Genomic DNA, 19,985 nt, shown 5'->3' with positions numbered 1-19,985 from the left:
GATTAAGAATTCAATTAATAATATGTAACTATACTTCCAATCTTTCTCAGAACTCTGAAATACTAAATGTATGTATGAGATAAATAAAACTAAACTTTGATTATATAAATTTATTTGAATATACAAAGTTCTAACAATAATTGATCATTATTGTCATTAATAAAACTCTAACACCAGTTAAAATCTCAATTTTTTTAAATAAAAAGGGAAAACAAAAATTTATTTAATGTTGTATAACATACAAAGCATAATCTATAATATTCTTTTCCACATGGAATAGTCTATGAAGTATTCCTTTAGGTGATTTAGAAAAATCACATTTGATATAAATATTCCACTGCCCAATTGAACTTGCTTAGTACACTGCTGAGTTTATTACAGTTACATAGTACATAGTTACATATATGAATTCAAATATTAGTTTTATTTCATTAAAAATTACAAAATCTTTCATTAATACAGTTTCGGGTTTATGCTATTGGTAATCCAAAACAAAAATTTTATTTTGTTTTTTTCCATTAATTGCATTCATCATTTTTAAGGTACATGAAATCTTGCAGCATCTTGCCTGGTCATGCTCATTCTTGTTCTCAGAAAGAGGTGCTGTGACACTTGTTTTGCACTAACCACTGTCACTTGCATCAGTCTTTGTCCAGAGTTCTCTCTTATAATCTGTTGTCTGTGTGATAGTGTTTCTGTTTTTTGCATTTGGAGCCATATTTGCAGTGATTCTGTTAGCTCTGTTAAACCAAAGCAAAGTCACAAAGTACCTAATTTAGAGGAAAAAAATTAACATTTTAGAATTAGTGAAAAAAGAAAAAAACAGCTTTAAAAAATTTTTGGAAACAAACTTTATGATTTATGTTATCTATTCTATTTATTGTTAATATAATGTTTATTTATCTTATTTACAAATGCCTGATAGATATACGTTAGTGTAGGAAATACTTAATAATTAATGGAGTTTGCTATTTACACAAATTTTCATTTATATAAGGGGTCTTGGAATGTATTGGTAACTTATGGTAGAGCCCTACAGTAATCTAATTGCTCCATTTGTCATACGTGAATCAAACCTCAATTTAACACAGTTATTTTTTGTCTCTAAATCTGACACTAAGTCCTGTGTGGTGCTAAACTGAAGGAGTTCAAACAATAAGAATTATATATAATAATGAAATCTAAAAATTGGTTTGAGTTTGAGAGTTTCAATGTCATTTGTAATGAAAAATTGTATATTTAGTAATTCACTAACAATGATGGTATTCTTTTTAGGAGTGGACTATATCAAGATTTGGCTGTATTTTAAACATGATTTAAAGTTACCATTTGTATGAAAGCTCACACTGAAATAGACAGTTTTGTTAATCTATTGAACTAGCTGGTTTTTTCTTCACATCAGATCTTTTGGAGTTGTTATAAAAGTCAATATTTTATTAATTTTTAAATGAATTGATTACATATAAAATTACATAAAAAGTTATATTAACCATCTGTTTACTATTTGAAGGATTGATAAAAAAAAAAATTGTTCAACTCCTTACATAATTAAAATTCACAGGAATAGAATATGAATTCAACTACTCAAAATGGGAAATGTATTAATAAACACTGCACATATAAATAATATCCATCAAGAAGAAATTAGAAGAAAGCAAATGTATTCTGGCTGGATATTGGTTATATGTGCAGTGCTTAATAGAATATCAATGATACACTTTTAAATTTTATCAATGTCAGAGAGAATTTTTATTTTTTAACAAGTTTTACATATTGAGACAGAAAAAAATCTCTTAATACAGTATTTGTTAATTTTCAAGCAAATGGTCGAATGACTTTTGTGTTACATGCAAAACTTACTTCTCTGTACACTGAAATTAGAGTGTTTGACTCTTTTGTGAAAAGTATGAATTATGAAGTTTCTTTTATTCCTGTGAATTTTAATTATATGTTTATCATCCTGGACATTGTTGATAACCTATCAACAATTAACTATTTCTTTTAAGTAAAATTTAAAAAAGAAAAAGAAAAGGGGGGTTACCTTGGAAAATACTTCTAGCAAGATTAAATTTGGTATATACAGGGTGAACTAAAAGTAGATGGACAGTAAATGATAACATTTATTGAGATTACATATACTTATAAATTTTGAGATTATATACAATTATGTTTACTAATACAATACAATTTTATCAACAAAGGTGCTCAAACTGCTATCCATCATAATTTGACAGCTTTGAAGTCTACATTTCACCATTTCATGCTTCGACAAACATTTTTGCACAAATATCATTGTGTATTAATTTCTTGAAATGCATCTGTTGTAATTAACATCAGAGATATAGAGATAAATTATATCAAAAGATAACCATAAATATATACCATTGTTATAGTATAGCACTAACACAAACCCTATTACACCTACCAAAAGTAGGTGTAATAGGGTTTGTGTTTGGGTTATACTATAACAATGTATATTTTGTAATTTGTAAATAGAGAAAGAAAGTAGACTTCAGCTTTTTTCCTACCAATTTTGACACTGACACTAAATTATATGCTAAATTTGATTGTAATTATATATAAATTTAACATAATTATAAGAAGTATGTAATACTTCTTATAACTATGTTAAATTATAAGAAGTATTACATACTTCTTATAATTATCTAAACTTATCTACTATACTTATCTAAGAAACAATATAATAAAACTAAACTGCTTATTCAATAGCTTTGTTATTAGTAAATACATATTTAAATTTAGAGTTTATAACAATGAACTTCTTGGAATAGTTTAATCTATTAGCTAAAATTGCAAAAAAAAAATTTTTTTTCATAATTGACAGTAATGTGTATAAAAAAAAAATACATTAGCCTTGCATGTATTTTCCAGAAAAATTGGAATTCAATTATATATTATTTCATCATATTTTGTTACTAACAAATTTTTAAGGACAAATAAGAAGAAAGTTTTAAAAATTTTGGTTGGATTATATTTTAGCTCCTGAAATTGAATCATAACAATCTTGGAAATAACTCCTCTATATGTTCAATAGTTAGCACAGATTTCAAAATTTAACATTTGTATGAGAACACAATCTATTAATTGCAATCCAAAAAGTGTTTAGTATTTTTTCTGTTATTCAATTAAGATATTAATTCTAATTAATTCAAAGTATCATGCTTTCCTTGTTTTTTATTAAATTTAAATACATTGTTTTCGTTTTTCTATGGTAATCCAAATTTCCTTTATTGACATTCAGAAAGAATTCTTCCAAACTGTTTTAATTTGTTTTGTTACTACTAATTAAACTGTTTAAAAAAATTTCATTTTACACTCTGCCCTTCAAATATAAAGTGTATTCATACAACATACCGTATATATAAAGCCCCAATGAAAAGAATAAAATAATAAATTGACTTAATTTTTGTGATTATAAAATGACTATTAAGTAAAAATATGACAAACTATATTTCCCTTATTGTACCAGAAGCAAAGCTTTGATTTCATTTACAGATTGTCCCTCTCTGGCTACAAGGGGTCAGTTTTATGAATGAATTAACTGTTAAAAAATATTTAATTTGAGTGTTTTGTGCAGGTTGAAACCAAATTGAATTTTAGCCTTTATTAATTAAATAGTGAACTGATGAACTCATGACCCTTGTGAAGTAATGCAAAGAGCAAAAACATTCATGTCTTACATATAAATAAAAATCGTAACTTTTAATAAATTTTTATAAAATGTAAAAAGATATTTTGTAAATTCAATTACGTGTTCAGTTGTATCTCATCATGAAGTACTTTTAAATGACTAGTATGATTGGTATTTTTTGCACTAGGATCAAATGTTTTACATGCAGCTTATTATATTGTGGTTTCATAGAGAAATATAAAAGGACAGATTCCTACAAAAATATTTTAATTATAGAAGCTGATTATTTTTTAGACTTCTTGAGAAGTTATATTTTGCATTTGTTTGGGAAAAATAAATTTATAAGTGGTACAAGAATAACTAACAAAAATTATATTTTGTATGATTATCTCTTATTTCTCTTGTTCCTTCAATATCAATGTTCTTTCTCTGTTTCTTTGTAATTTGCAATGAGTAATTTTATTCTCTTTTTCTTTAAAAAAAGCACTTGCAGGTCATTATTATCTATTTCTTTTATCTAACCCATGTAAATACACAGTTGTTTTGTGTAAACTTTTACATTTATCTAATTAGTTATTTGGTGATAAATTTGAGTTGTCAATTCCAACACCTGAGTCTTCTATGATAGCAACTGGTGACGACTTCTCTTTAGTTGTTATCAAGGAAAAGTGACTCACTTTCCATTTGTGATTCAATTATATTGCAAGCATTTTTTGTGCCTCATATTTTACTATTTTAGCAATCATATGCTGTCCACTGTCGTCTTTTTTTAAGAGTATTGATGAGAGTTTTTGACTCTTCTTTCATTCATCATATTTCTCACTTTTAGGGGATACCTTCAGATCTGATGAAACAATTGACAAAGAGAGTATTAGTGTCTTGAGATAATGTAGAGCTATATGATGGTTCCTCAGATTGTTCTATTAGTGATGCTCACTATGTTAAAATCTTTGGAGAATGCATTCTTGTCAAATGGTCATATTTGTTAAAACCAGAAACAATACTCTTAATTATGATATTTCTATGTTTTCTTCAACAAGTTCTGTTTTCAGACATTCAGTTTATCCTACTTTTCCTTTTTTAACTATATTTGGAATGTTATTTTCTCTTGCCTTAAAAATAAATTTTCAACATGATAAACTAATGGAATTTCTGTGATTAATTTGAGCAATTTTACAGAAATTTTATTTGTAATAAGGAAGGAAGAAATATTTAACATTTAAAAGATGACTTTCTGCAGATTTACCAGGATACAAATTTGGACATTGACTCCATGAGTTTATGTATGCATAATTTTTTATAGTAGTGGTTATCCAGAAGTTTCTAGGTATGCTGAACATATCTTTCTCTGTTTCAGTGAAACACAACCAATGCACTTTGTTTGTGCTTGACAATAACGTTTTTTTAACACTTTCAATGAGTTGCAGTTTCAATTAATTTGTTTTATTTTCGTTTCAGGAAGTGTAATATCATTTTCATGTACAGTACCAGATCTTAATAAGAGTAAAGTTTGAGCACAATGTGAAACAAAATCTGATTTTCTTAAGCTAGTCCTCTGAAAAACTTCAATGGTGTCACTTTAGAGTTGTGATGTGAAAAGACAATGTAAAAATGATATATATTGTACGACAACTGAAGATTTAGTTTCCATCATTCAGAATCAATATTTCATATTTCTTTAACAAAAGACTTATAGTGGATTTCAAACATAGATTCAAAATACTGTGATGCCACAAGCTCAAAAGGATCCAGCTTGACATCTTTCAGATACTGAAACTGAAACCAGTTTCTGGTGTCACAAATTTGTCATTGTGAGTGTGTTCCCTAAAAGACAATAAACACCACATAAATTCTGTTTTTGTTACAAAAACAGTAGCTTAAGACTAAACTTATCTACTTGTCAGACTTCATTCAATGTTTCCAAATGGTGAAATAGCTGCCAAGTTTCATGTGAGCTGTACTAAAATGTGATAAATGATTATGATAAACAAACTTGAATATAAAAGGCCTAATACTGCTGGCAGAAATGGGCCTAATGGGCAAAAGCCAATTTTTTATTTGATTTGCAAAGAGATGAAATTTATTGATTTGCTGCCTCTTGTACAAATTGGAACATATATTTTGCATATTGCTCACAATATACTTGTGAAAAGGATACGATACAGACAGGAAGTTGACGACTTGATTATTAACTTTTTTCATTTATTTCCTCTACATAGGGAAGAACTCAATGACAATCAAATTGATCTTAAGCTTGATAAAAGAATGTTATTGAAACATGCTTCCAATACTGAGACTAAAAGATAGCAGAAAACAACAGTATACATACATCAATACTATTTGAAATGTTTCTAAAGAAGTTTCCAAAAGAAAAGCTACTAATTCATGTACTTTATGAGGAAAACTGTGCTCTTATCAGAAGTTTGTTAGGTTGCTTTGTAAAAATAAGTAATATTAGTTCAAAATTTGTGGAGGAACTTATCCAGATGACATCTCAAGTTTGTATCTAGAGTTAGATAAAACCAAACTAATTCTAGTTTGGTTTTATCTAACTCAAAAACAAGGAAAAGAGAAAGATTTTATCACAAGGCCATAGAACATGTGCTTTCAAAACTACAATTGACTAACTGTTTTAAAAAACTATTCCTGTTTTAGCTATCACAATAAATTTAAACCAGGGTTTACTACAGTCATTACTTATTTGCACAATACACTTCCTCAGTTCCATTTTTGAATGAAGATTTAGCTTATGATGAATGGAAGATACTTCTGTGTGAGACTATCCTGGAAGATTGTCTTGCCTCCTCATCTGACTATTCATCATTGAAAGTGACCAAAGTTGTTCCTGCATATGGAAAGAACTCATCAAATACCTATCAAAAAGAATAGTCACAAGAATTGATTACTACTAGGCAAACATTTTTACTCTGAAATTGTTTTTGGGAAAATAAAAATTTCTCAAATTGAAAAGATTGAGGAAGGACAGAACAGCCCTTACTTTAGTAATGTAGACTTAGAACACGGGATTTCCTTGACAAGCAACCACTTAGTCTCTAAAAGATCACATCTTTCAGTAGCGTCAGTGAATAGTCTTTAGACCACCAAAGATGGGCCGAGAAAATGAATAAAATCTTAAAATTGGAACTTGAGCAAAATCATTTTTTATAAAGAGACTTCAATGCATATAAGTAGAATAAAAAAGAAAGTTGACTGAAAGAAGGAAGGAGAAACAAGAAGAACAAAGCATGAACAGGGAGAGGAAAAATAAATAAATAAAAAAGAGGCTTAAGATAAAATCAGTTTAACTAAGGAAAACATGTTATACTGCTGAAAAATTTTAGGAGAAAAAGGAATAAACTAATGAAGATCTCCAGAATTATAACAGTGATAAAATAAGGAAAGTATTGAAAAACAGTGAGCTTAGAGGCTAAAATTGGACAACCTATGATATAGTTGTGAAGATGATGTTGAGCATGGATCAGAAATGAGCAAATAGACTTTGAAAACAAGAAGAGAATGTTTCTGGATTACTTCTCCAAGTCATCAGAAAAGAACAAGAAGTGTAAAAAACAGTGACAGTGCACGGTTTCATACTTACAAGTACTTTTCCTCCAATTTTGCTATTGTCTTCACAAGGAGATTATGTGTATCTGTGTGTTAATTGTAACACAACAGATAAACATAATTTTAGTTAAGTTTGGGCTATATCCAAACTGGACTCAGTATTGTAAATTATATTATCAATGATTACTCAATGAAAAAGTTATTTATAAATTTTGATGAGAAGTCTATAATAAAATGAAAATTGAAATTAATATTTTGTGTAATTTACATCTTTATTAATCCCTCATTCTTCTTTGTATGTGACTGTAAAAATACAAAAGTATCTTTATTGTGCATACTGTTTTTATTACTCTATATTTATTAATTTATTATGTCAGTTAGATAATCTGTACAGTTTTTGAAAGTGTTAAAAAAATCCTACCTTCCTTACTTTTTATCATGAAAAATCACTTAAAAAGTGAGATTTAACAGAGATTAAAGTGATTTTTCATGATAAAAAGTAAGAAAGGTAGGATTTTTTAACACTCTCAAAAACTGTACAGATTATATTAATTTATTATGTCAGTTTGATAAATAGAGTAATAAAAACAGTATGCACAATAAAGATACTTATTATAAATGTATCAACTGGGATACTATTGAACACTTTTTCAAAGGTATCCAATTAATTTGTTCACTAGTGTCTTAGTGTGGAACAAAATATTCAAATGATAACAAATTTTATGTTAAACTTACTTTTTAATATTATATCTTTAAAATTGTATAGTTTTGTGGATTTTATAAAAAAAGATACTCTGTTTGTTTGACCATTACAAGGAAAGTTAATATTAAAAAAGTGTTTAATATTTATTGAAGCATATTATATATATACAGTCAACCCCCCCTAAAACACTGTTGATTATTCTGTTTTATATGAATTCCATGTTGTACGAGTCATTTAGATTTTACAAATACATGAGCCGTTCACAGCCTGGCACACGTATTTGTAAAATCTAAGTGACTCATACAACATGGAATTCATATAAAACAGAATAATCAACAGTGTTATAGGGGGTCGACTGTATATAAGTTGTAACTGTTGACAGTATATATATATATACTGTCAACAGTTAGAAATGTATTGTTTATGTAGTAGTGGGTAACTTTTGACAGTGAGCCATAGTCTGTAAGTGTTAATAAATGAATGGTGTTAGATATGTTGTTGCAAGAATATTGTATTAAGTCTGTATATTTTATTTTTAAAAAATCTGATGATAAATCTAACTGAAGAAGGCACAGCAAAAAGTGCTGAAATGCATTTTAGATGTCAAGTTAAATGATGTATATGGTAATGGATAGTGTTATAATAAAATAATGATCTCAAGTCTCAGTGTGATAATCCCTAAAACAGGGATGTCCAGCCCGCAGGCTGCACCATGCCTACTGAACCCTAAATTTTTTATGTATATTTTCATTTCTTTTGGTAAAGAATTCTGTAAAAATTATTCTCATTTCACTGGATTCACTTTGATGTCATAATGATGTAATTCAATGGTTCTCAACCGGGGTCCACAGAAAAAAATACCGAATTGGGGGTACATGGTGATATTTTAGTGGTCTATAGGGTAATTCTATTTCAGAACAATTGTTTTACTGAGAATTAAATTTCTACAGTATATACGAGGGCAGGCTGAAAAGTAATGCACACATGCTTGTAGAACACGAACAAAAACAAATAGCAAGATCGGGCAAAAAGTACATTAAAGTACATTTCTTAAGCTTCAAAATCATATATTTATTTTTCAACATAGCCTTAATGATGACTAACACATTTCTCCCAACGTGTAACAAGTTTTTTCATTCCGTCATTGAAAAATTCTTCTGACTTTTCTCAAATCCAGGACTTGACAGCTGTCTTCACCTCATCATCTGATTACCCTTGAGGTCTCTCTTAAGTAGAGGAAACAAATAAAAATCACAAGATGCAAGATCAGGGGAATAAGGAGGGTGTGGAATCGGTTCAAACTTCAGGTTTTGCAGAGCCTCTCCAGTTGCGTGCGAGGTGTGTGGACGAGCGTTGTCATGTTGCAAGATTATTGGTGCCAGGCTGCTTCTAAAATGTCAAACTCAATGTCAGAGGTGTTTTAGAGTCTGTATGTACTGAGAAGAATTAAGCATTGCAACAAGGCGCAATGGTAATTGTCTGTGGCAGTGATCGGACTTCCACTGCGTTTTTCATCAACAATTATGGCTTTTCCAGGCTTGCAACCACAAAATTTTATTATCCATCAATTTACAATAGACCTGTCAACAGCATCGTCACCTTAAACAGCCTTTAAATGTAATTTTTTCAGCAGTTAAAAATTCGATAACAGCACGCTGTTTAACTCGCATTGACATAACACCAGAAAATGTCTCCATATTTCCGCTTCTCAAAATATATTGAATGAACACAACAACCTCAAACTGCACATGCACATAGAGGGGCAATGTTACTACCATATGCCACCTGGCACGCTTCTGAAAATCATTTCGTTTGTGCTCTACAAGCATGTGTGCATTACTTTTCAGCCTGCCCTTGTATATTGTCAATTTCTTTATTACTCATTTCTTGCATAAGGGCTAAAATATAAATTATTTAAAATATTGAATGCATATATGACATATATATCTCATTGGCAAAGGTAAAAGAGATATATATTTAGTATTTTTTTTTTGATACAATTCCTTTCTTTTTTTATTAGTGAAAAATAAAAGGTTTTTTTTTCTGTGCAATATATATGGGGTCCACAAAAAAAAACATTAAGAGGAAAAGGGGGGTGATGGGTAAAAAATGGTTGAGAACCACTGATGTAATTGGTGCTAGAAAACTGTACTACTGTATATGCATAACATACTGTTGTGAACAATTCTTTTCACGTATGAAAAACATCAAAACTGCTGAATAGGTTGAGTGATTCCCATTTAACTAAAATTCTTAGAATTAAGACTAGTACCATAAAAGCAGATATTGACAGTATTATAAAAAGAAAGCAAATGTCAAAACTTGCATTGAATTTATTTTTATTTTATGCGAGTATAATTTCTTCACTGTCAACAATACAATATTTTATGTAATTACATATATTTGTTATTAAAATTTGATATTCACATTTTGAACTTGTTAAAAACATATATTTATATAAAGTACCTTTGTGGCCTGCAGAATATATGTAAATTTCTAATTTGGCCCATTAGGGAAAGAGGTTGGACAACCCTGCCCTAAAATAACTGGAATTTTACAGTAATTATGAATTAATTAAAGAAACTGCCATATTTAAAAAAATTGTTATGTATATATTTTTTTGAAGATTTTCTGTTGATGTTAAAAAAAGATTTTTTGAAAATAATTGCAGATTCTCAACTACCAACTTGCAGACTCCTTAAAATATGTAGATCCAAGTTTAAGAATTGTGGACTTAGATTACATTGTCATCTTAGATTGATGGATTAAATTTCTAATTAGAATATGCTAATACCTTAAATATACATAATAAAACATTAATAAATGCAATATAATTTGTATTAATTACTGCTACTATATTTCAGAATAATATAAACTATATTTCATATTAATACATTTTCAGTCTTGTAATCAGATTTACAATACATTAGTGTGTTAACATGAACAGTAATCGAACTTACCCTTAAAAGTGGGAAAATTATCTTTATTTAATATTTATTTCTATAATTTTTCTTAGCTTTGTTAACTTACGTGCACCAGAGAATAAAGAGCATAGAAGGATTTGGTGGTAAAAATTTAGAAGCATTTTTTGCTTCTAAATTTTTGCCAAATCCTTCTGTGAATGGAGGCAATAATATTAATATTGAAATTAAAATTGCATCACAAATTTCTTTAATTGCACTCATTACAAAATCCAATTTCAAATTTCAAGCATCATTATGAGATCACCCAATTTGTAATAGATTGCCCAATCTGCAATCCTGAACTATGGTCATACCATAAATTAATCCTTGGTGTCATCATGCACTGTACTGTACATCATGCACTGTACTGTACATCTTGCTTGCAATGTGGTTAAGTGGTAATCTCAGATGGCATGACCTGATCATCTCTTAACCTAATAAACAATGTTATGACTTGGAATATATTTGTTATATGCTAACTCAGCATTAAACAGTGTTGTTAACCTATACAATTTTAAAGATAATAGCAGTTTAAATTATTTTTTAGAAAATTATAATTTTTTAAAAAATGTATTTATTTAATTTTTTCTACTTATCTACTTCAATTTTAATTTAAACAGCACCTTTTTTTAAACAAATTTTTATAATATATCTAGTTAATTGCCCAATTTTTAATTTCAATTTGTATTCAATAATCAGTTAATGTAAGTAGAAAAAAATTTTTATAAACATGTATGTGTGATGTAATTTGTAACTATTATTTGTTTTGATAAGATCTGTATAGAAAATAAGGACTGATGAAGGGTCATTAAGACTCAAAATGCATATCCACATGCAATAATAAAGTCTATATCAATAAGAGTTCCTTGTGCGATGTAAGTTACTGGAAAATAATCTAAAAATTCTAGGCTTAAAAAAAAAAAATCCACAGAAACTAGTAATGGAAACAATCAATTAAACCTATACAATATTTATTTTGTCTTTTAATCCAGAATAAATCTAATTGATGAATGTATCCAACAAGATTTTACTGTTTTATTACTGGATGCATTGTAAAGTGCACCTAACTTTGGATAAAATTTTATTACGTTTATCATAGTATAATCATCACAGTTCTTTTGGTAATGGTGAATGATTTGGCTAGTTTATAAAAGAAATTTAGTAAAAATCTTCTGTTTAATTTTGAATGTTTGCCAAGATTTTAATGTATAGAGAAATATAATTTGTATGGTAACCTCTTAAAACTGGACATGTAATCAGTATAACATCACAAATATATGTATAACACTGACAAACATTTTTTATACATTTTATCTACACTTTATGTGAAATTTATGTAATAAGCTTAAATTTTGTGTCTTGCTCTTCTATGTGTTTCACAGTTAGAACATTTTTGACCTGAAGAAGATCCAATTAGGATTGAAAACATTTGTCAGTGTATATATATGTTTTTCATCATTTGATTAAATGTTGGACTGGATTTTAAAAGTATTTGTGGTGTTATAGTGATATAATTTGTAATTTTAAAAGTTTCATATTTAAATGTTCTTACTTAAAATTTTATTTAATTAGAATTAACACCGCCTTCTAGTGGAGAAAATCCAGATAAAGTAGAACTTAATGAAAAAGAAACTGAAGAAAATCAATTGGCTAATGATAATATAGAAGATGAGTCAGCTGTAGATCATGAACAGGATAATAAAGAACCAGAAGTTAAAGAAAATAATGCAGATAAACATACTTCAAATATTGAATCTGAAGAACAACCAATAACATTTGATGAAAAAACTGAAGACGGAAAATATCTCTCTAATGTTCTTGGTGATATATTGGTTAAAGCCTTAACTGAAGTATCTCAGAAGAGACCGGCCGATCCAATAGGCTATCTTGCAACTTGGCTTTATCATTTTGCTTCTCGTAAATCTAAAGATAAAATAAGATCCCCAGTTGTAAATGGTACTGCAAATACAACAGTAAGTATGTATTTTAACAGACAAAATAAATTGATTTTTATTATTATTACAGCTGTTGGAAGCTATCAATTTTCATTTTTTATTTGTTCGTACATTTATATGTAGTATAGTTTTTTTTACATAAAAGACTGTTTATCTTCCTTTTCATAATCTTTCTCTGATTCGATGTGTCCCTATAATTTTCAGGTTGTTGTTCTGTCGGATTATTTCTGTTTCGTTGATAATTTTCTCGTAGCAATGTTAGACGTACTTCTCTTTCTTCCATGGTTTCATTTCTCCGCGCCATCTTTTGCCTTTGAGATATGATTCGAGACCGCANAGCTGTTGGAAGCTATCAATTTTCATTATAATATACACAAAATTTGAAAAAATTTAAATAATAATAAAAATACAATTTTTCATTATATTCCTTTTTTATTTTATCAGATGATAAACTGATAAATATGATAAGCCTTAAATTTAATGGATTAATTGAGGGAACAGATGTCTGCTATTGCCTAAAGTTCATTAAATTGAATGCATTTTAAAAACATTTATTAGTAACAAACTTACAATGTACATGATGTATTAAAATATTATCAGAATATACTGACTCATTGACCCAACCTTTTCAGTATGCTCTATTATTCATGAATAAAAAGTTCTAAATTTTTCTTTTATGCTAGAAATATTTTATCTGTTAAATTTGAAATCCACTAAATCGAGGGCTTATGCAAACAAGAATATGGTCACTCCTTACTTGACAACCTACCTGTTTAATGACTGCTCGGACTTACAACCAGCTCTCAGCACAGAAATCTCCTTTCTTAATCTTAGTCTTATCCCTGTAGTTGGTCAGTACTCACTACAAATAGAACTCTTTCATTAAGTGAGGAGTGGTAGTATATAAATAATACCATTGAAATCAAAGCATTAATATCAAATTTTGATCAATAAAAGTGTACTTTCAAGCCAGTAAACGATAAAAATCATATCAATAGCATGCTACTTTAAAACCAATGAAAATTAAAACAGTATACCGACTAGAAAATTCACTTGAATTATCAGTTTTGATAATTTTATATTGTAGCAATTAGGATTAAAAAAAATATTGAAAATACAAGAAAACATTTAATGCAGAAATAACAACAATCATCAAATAATACAATGCATTTAAAATATTTTGATGATGATGAACCAGTCAATTAATTAAATGTTTAAAAACACTGTCAAAAATTTGAGAAGCTATAAATTCCATTCCTTTGCAACTTCTTTCCTTTTGGAAGGAAAGAAGTTGTGACTGGTGATTGAGAAATATCACTCACCAATGTACAGTACCTATTGGAGAGATGCCTACTCTCTCTCTCTCTCTCTCTCCTCACCTTGAGAAATACACCCTTTCCACCACCAGCTCAACTGAGGTAGTTACTTATTTTAGGGATACAACACTACTTAAAGATCAAGTAGCATCTAGGAGAGCTATTAAGAAATCAACCTCTAGTGAGAAGTTTGAAAAAATAAAGGAGAAAGAAAACATGTTGATGTTATTTCTTGACATACATGCTCTGTAAATTCAGGCACGTAGCATAGGACAAGTTTCTGAATCTCCTATTCAAAGAAATTTGTCATCTGGGAGCTAACCAGTCATTTACACATTCATCAGCTCCTCACTTGTGTGGAAATGCTACATTCCCAGCAAGATCTTCATCTGTAGGAAAAGATGAAAATTGCTGGGGGGTGAGTCTGGGCTATAAAGCAGATGTGGAAGTAGATTCCAACAAAACTGCTGCAGAAGGTTTTTTTTTGTGTAAGTGGCTGTGTGTAGGCATGGTTAGCATGTGGAAACATAACACCTTATATCAACACCTTTTTGTTTGTTTTGAATGACTTTATGCAATTTATCTAAGTTTCAGTATGTCTGTGAAGTTATGGTTTTAGATTCCATAAACTCAATCAGCAGAACTCTTTTCTTGTCCCAAAACACTATTGTCATTTGCTTTTTTGTGACAAACAACTGATTAAATTTTTTTATTTTCGCAATGAATTAGTGTGCATCCACTGTCAAGACTGCTCTTTTGTTTCCACATTGACAAACTTCCCCCACATTTTGTAACCTATAGCAAACTTTGTCAAGAAATGTCCTAATCATCATGCTATCATTGTTAAAACATCAAAGCAGTAGACATTCTTTGGATTTTGTGGATATTGGTGGGCATTTTTGACACCCATCTCATACAGACTAAGTGAGCATGTGACAAATCTTACTGTTTGAGATGCTTGAGAGAATTCCAGTGAAAGTTTAGAAATAGTAAAGCAACATCATTTGCAAACACACTTGTCACTGTTACACAAGGCTATCAGTCTCTATGGATGGCTACTCTTGACCATCTTCAACAAGCATGCCTGTTTGTCCATCACAAAATTTTTTACACCATTCTCTAACACAACTGTCACTCATAAACTCTGGTCTGTACATTGTATTCATTTTGCAGTGGATTTTAATGTGCACTATGAAATTCAGCTTTCAAAAAAATATGATTCTGCTGAAATAACACTTAGCAGGCAATTCAATAGTAGCAGACTTATTGAAACAATTACAGCAAACAAAAACTATGTAAAATGGCTGATTTGTCAAATGGAACATGACATCATTGTTGTGTAATGCACAGATGTATTTCCAAGGTTACTGATATTCGTCCATTCATCAACCGAAGGCTTGAGTTTCCAAATAGTTCTCATACATTTGAGTTAAGCCTACATTCCCCCTATTAAATTTGAGCCTTTAGAGACTTTCTATAATCCCATAGTCTGAACACCTAATGATATCTCTTAAATATCTTGGAGCTTATGAACTTAATATGCCACTCATCCTTTTTCTTCACTGTTCAATTTGAAGTTCTATTACAAAGAAAAATGTGTATGTACTTTTAAAGATAGATGGCTCTCTAGACTAGCTTATAAAAAGTCCATTACTATTCAATGAATCTGCATTCTGATTATTGGTAAAGTTGATCAGCAAAATAGACAGTTGCACTTTTGAATAGTCTGTCAGGACTGATGGTTTCAAGTTCTTTAATTCGGATTATATAATATCCAAGCTATCTTTAGGAGAGTGATGAATGGTATCTTGTGGGGATTGGCATGCAACATTTGTTTGTTACTTTGATGATCTTGCATCAACCATCTGGAAACATCTTAGATGTCCTTCTATGGTTTTAAAAGGCTTTTAATGAACCAGTGAGCAGCTCATCCCACAACAGTGTTGCTTTGAAATTTGAAGCCTGAAAATACTAGGCCATCTTATTATTGGTGTGAGAATGGGGATAGAACAAAACAAAAGCAAAAAAAATCAGCCAAAAAGGGACAAGTGAACAGTATAAACCAGGCATTTGTGGGTGTTAATCCACTGCTCTTGGGCATAACAGGACAAAGACAATGGGCCAAAATGTAACTGCCCAACAGTTTAATTGGTTGATTAGTTACCCCGAAGGATGTATAACAGATCAAAAGTTTTGCACATAATACCTGAGAATCCTGACAATAATATGAAAAGTCCTTCTTTGTTAGAGATTAGTATGGTGAAGCCCAAACGTAGAAATTGAATCTTCACTACCTTTCTACCTTGCAGACTTAAAACTGATTTGACAATCTTCCTTCCGCTGTTAATGTATTCCCTGGCACATTCATTTTATATTCTTCTATGATCCCCTTTTTTTTTCTTACCTGACTACTTGGTAACGGCTTCCCCACTCCATACTTCACTCTCCTCCTCCTCCACCTCCTTTTACTCTGAGAGGCCTCTCAACTGCACTGGTCCTTCCATCATGGCTGAGGGGAAAGCTCATTAGGTATAAGACACAACTGGAATAGAGATCTAGATAATAACTGACAAGTTTGGAGTTTTTGAGACCTTCACCCTTACTACTAATGATTCATTGAATAATTTGCAACTCTAGCCAAGTTCTTGATAGTCTTGCTGAAGAAAAAGACAATTTCTGTTGAGGATCAGAACAACAAGAGACTTTCAACTGACCTTGATGTCAGAACCTATATTAAGGCCCTACAATAACAAAGCACTGATTGAATTACATACAGATGCTAATAGATTTGTTTGGTTATGATTGCCTATGCCATCTACACTCTAAACAAACCCGAGAATGATTCTGCAAAACACAATAGAAAAGTTGTGTTAAGAAATTTGGCTATATTCTTATGGATGACCATTCTCAATCATTATGATGTAGTGCTCTGCTACTCAACTGTATATATTTATTCTGATTATTCATGTATGTATGTGTACATGTTAACAAGTGGTAAGAGAAATCATCCAGGATGGAGAATAAGGACTAGGTTAATGAGACCAACCTACGGAGAGAACACAATCCTTTTCCCTCAAGGGGTGAACTCTTTTTGTGGAAAGGACTATAATAAAAAAGAGAAGAATCAATGGGAGGATCATCCAGATACATTATTCTTCATATGCAATGATTATTGGGCCAATATCTTTGTTCCAGTTAAGGGAAGGTACCATAAGTAACATGGGTTCATGTTGATCTCTCTTTGTTAATTTTATAGTTTTACCTTGTTACACATGACGCAAAAAAGGGGATCCTGCAGATCATGTAGGAACGAAGGTAAATTCTTTGTATGCAGAGTCAAGTTATGTGAAGGTTAGCATCCTATGTGTCCCCTGCTTGTTAATTATTGCATTATTATTAAAGAGGTTTGTTTGGTTGTAAGCCAACTTGTCATTTTTTTGTCAAAACCCATAGACTCAGGTCTAATAAGGGTTCTAACAATGACCATCACTCTCTATTCTGGTTAACTAGTTTATGAGATTCTTTATACAAATTTGTCTGATGAGTATCACACCTTCAAAAATGACATTACTATCATTTGTAAATCTGGCTGCAAACATCTAAATGCTGACACTTTCTTACAGCCCAGTTGATACTCAGACAATAAAAGGAATGAACAACATGATCACCTCTATAAATTGGCAACATCATCAGAAAGCACACAAGATAATCTGTCATCTACTAAATGACACTAATACCACCTCGCAACACTTGTATCTTTGACAGATCTACAACACTATAAGACTTGTGTGACACCTTTTTATTCAATGTTCCTTATAAATTGCCATCTTTAAAGATTACCAAAATGATCCAACAGCTCTTTCAAAGAATCTCTACTGTCTGTTGAAAATTAAGAAAGAGAAGAGAGTAAAAAAGACAATTGAATTTATTTTCCAAATTGTATTAAATCAAACTCATGTAAAAAAATCTCTAAAAAAGAATTGGGTGTATTTACTAAACTATGTTTTTAATTATAATTTTCATTTCATATTATTCAATTTAAATTTTCTTGATTAGGGAGCTAAACAAATTGAAAGAATTGAAGAAAAAAATGATGATATGAATGACAATTGAATTTATTTTCCAAATTGTATTAAATCAAACTCATGTAAAAAAATCTCTAAAAAAGAATTGGGTGTATTTACTAAACTATGTTTTTAATTATAATTTTCATTTCATATTATTCAATTTAAATTTTCTTGATTAGGGAGCTAAACAAATTGAAAGAATTGAAGAAAAAAATGATGATATGAATGATGATGATGATGATGAATCTGAAAACACTGATGAGTAAGTTTTATTATTTCTTTCTCATAAAATATAAATTTTAAAACAAATTTTTTAAAGCCAAACAACCACTGGATTACATTGGGCTAATTTTCTTTGATTGAATTTAATTAATTACCGAATAATTTGTCATTGCAGGGAGGCTTTAAGCACCATCTCTCATTAAATTTAATAATTATAATTAAATTAATTTTTATTAAATAATTTAGAATATTCTGAAAACCTGATAAATATTACAAATTTATTGTGTTTTATTATATTTGTTTATGTATATACATACCAATTTTTTAATATTAAATTAAAAGTAAACACATAAATACTGTTAGGTAAAGTGATGAATCCAAAAAGTGTCACAATGTTAGATAATGTATCCTTCAAATGCAAAAAATTTGTATAAAGTAAAACTTTTATGAAAATTTGAAGAAAACAAAGTAATTTAAATATTGACTAGATCCATTTATCAAATATAAATAGAAACTCATTATCTGATACATATTTATGTGAACAAATTTTCTTTTTCACATCTCAAGGCAAATGAAATTTTTATCAATGATGAATATACATTTGTTTCAGATATTCTTTTTTTCTGTATTTCTGTATCTCGTTGCTTTGATGATTTTGTACAGAGCACAGTTTAAATTGTTAATACATAACTACTGTATATTATACAATAACTATTAAAACAATTTTGAAACCACTCTAAATACAGTATTTTTATAGAAAATACACAGGCAACATTCTCATGCTTACTTCAGGAGCCAAAATTGTTTTTGGAGGGTATAAAAGATCAAAAAGATAATTCTATCTTCTTTTTAGGCATTTGTGATGCAAGTTTCAGAATAAACTTGAAAATCTGCCACAAATACCCTTGAAATATTTCAAGAAGCCCATAGAAAGTAAGTCATGGGTGAGACCATAATCTCTGAGAGCCAAAAAGACAAGATAAGTGATGGAGCATGATGAAGAGCATAATTTATTGGTTATTTTTTCAATCATAAAGGGACTGTGTACCAGAAATTTTTTCCAATCTGATAGTGAATTCAGACTTTTACTGTAACATTTTGAGTTGATTGCAGAGGATGTTTGTCACAAAAAATCAGAACTGTAGATTTACCTAACCTGGCTCTTGTTATTAGAATGCTTCTGCACATAACCTTCAAAATGTGAGCATTTTTGCTGAAACACAACAGTAAAGTCACTCCTCACAACTTCTTTTTGTTCTCCAAAATTAAATTGAAACTTGAGGCAGCATTTCAACATGGTTGAGAAGATCTAGCCTGAATCATAACAAGTGCTTCAGAGTTTTCAAAACAATAACTTCCAATCATTTGAGGTGTAACAGAAATGGTAGGATTACTGTATAAATGTATGGGAGACTACTTTGAAGGGAATGGTAGCCAGATTTAAAATCTTTATAGAGTAAATCTGGTTTCTTTTTGAGTACACCTCATATTTACAGATTATCTGTTTTATTATCTGTATAATATAGTAAAAAACATTCCTTGT

General features: G+C 29.6%; 1 protein-coding gene across 1 annotated transcript in view; it reads left to right on the top strand.

The window, feature by feature from the left end:
• The window catches only part of LOC111618238 (serine/threonine-protein phosphatase 6 regulatory ankyrin repeat subunit B-like), a 120,987-nt gene that overhangs the window by 83,999 nt on the left and 17,003 nt on the right, over window positions 1-19,985 (top strand). Inside the window, exons 13-14 of the mRNA XM_023359722.1 lie at window positions 12,455-12,855; window positions 18,400-18,482. Coding sequence (XP_023215490.1) covers window positions 12,455-12,855; window positions 18,400-18,482 — 484 coding nt within the window. The remainder of the gene's footprint in view (window positions 1-12,454; window positions 12,856-18,399; window positions 18,483-19,985) is intronic.

The sequence above is a fragment of the Centruroides sculpturatus genome, unplaced genomic scaffold, assembly GCF_000671375.1.
Source record: "Centruroides sculpturatus isolate CEXI.00-Female unplaced genomic scaffold, Cexi_2.0 scaffold205, whole genome shotgun sequence".
Taxonomy (NCBI): Eukaryota; Metazoa; Arthropoda; class Arachnida; order Scorpiones; family Buthidae; genus Centruroides; species Centruroides sculpturatus.
The sequence above is the reverse complement of the archived record's forward strand: the minus strand, read 5'-3'. Positions and strand labels throughout refer to the sequence as shown.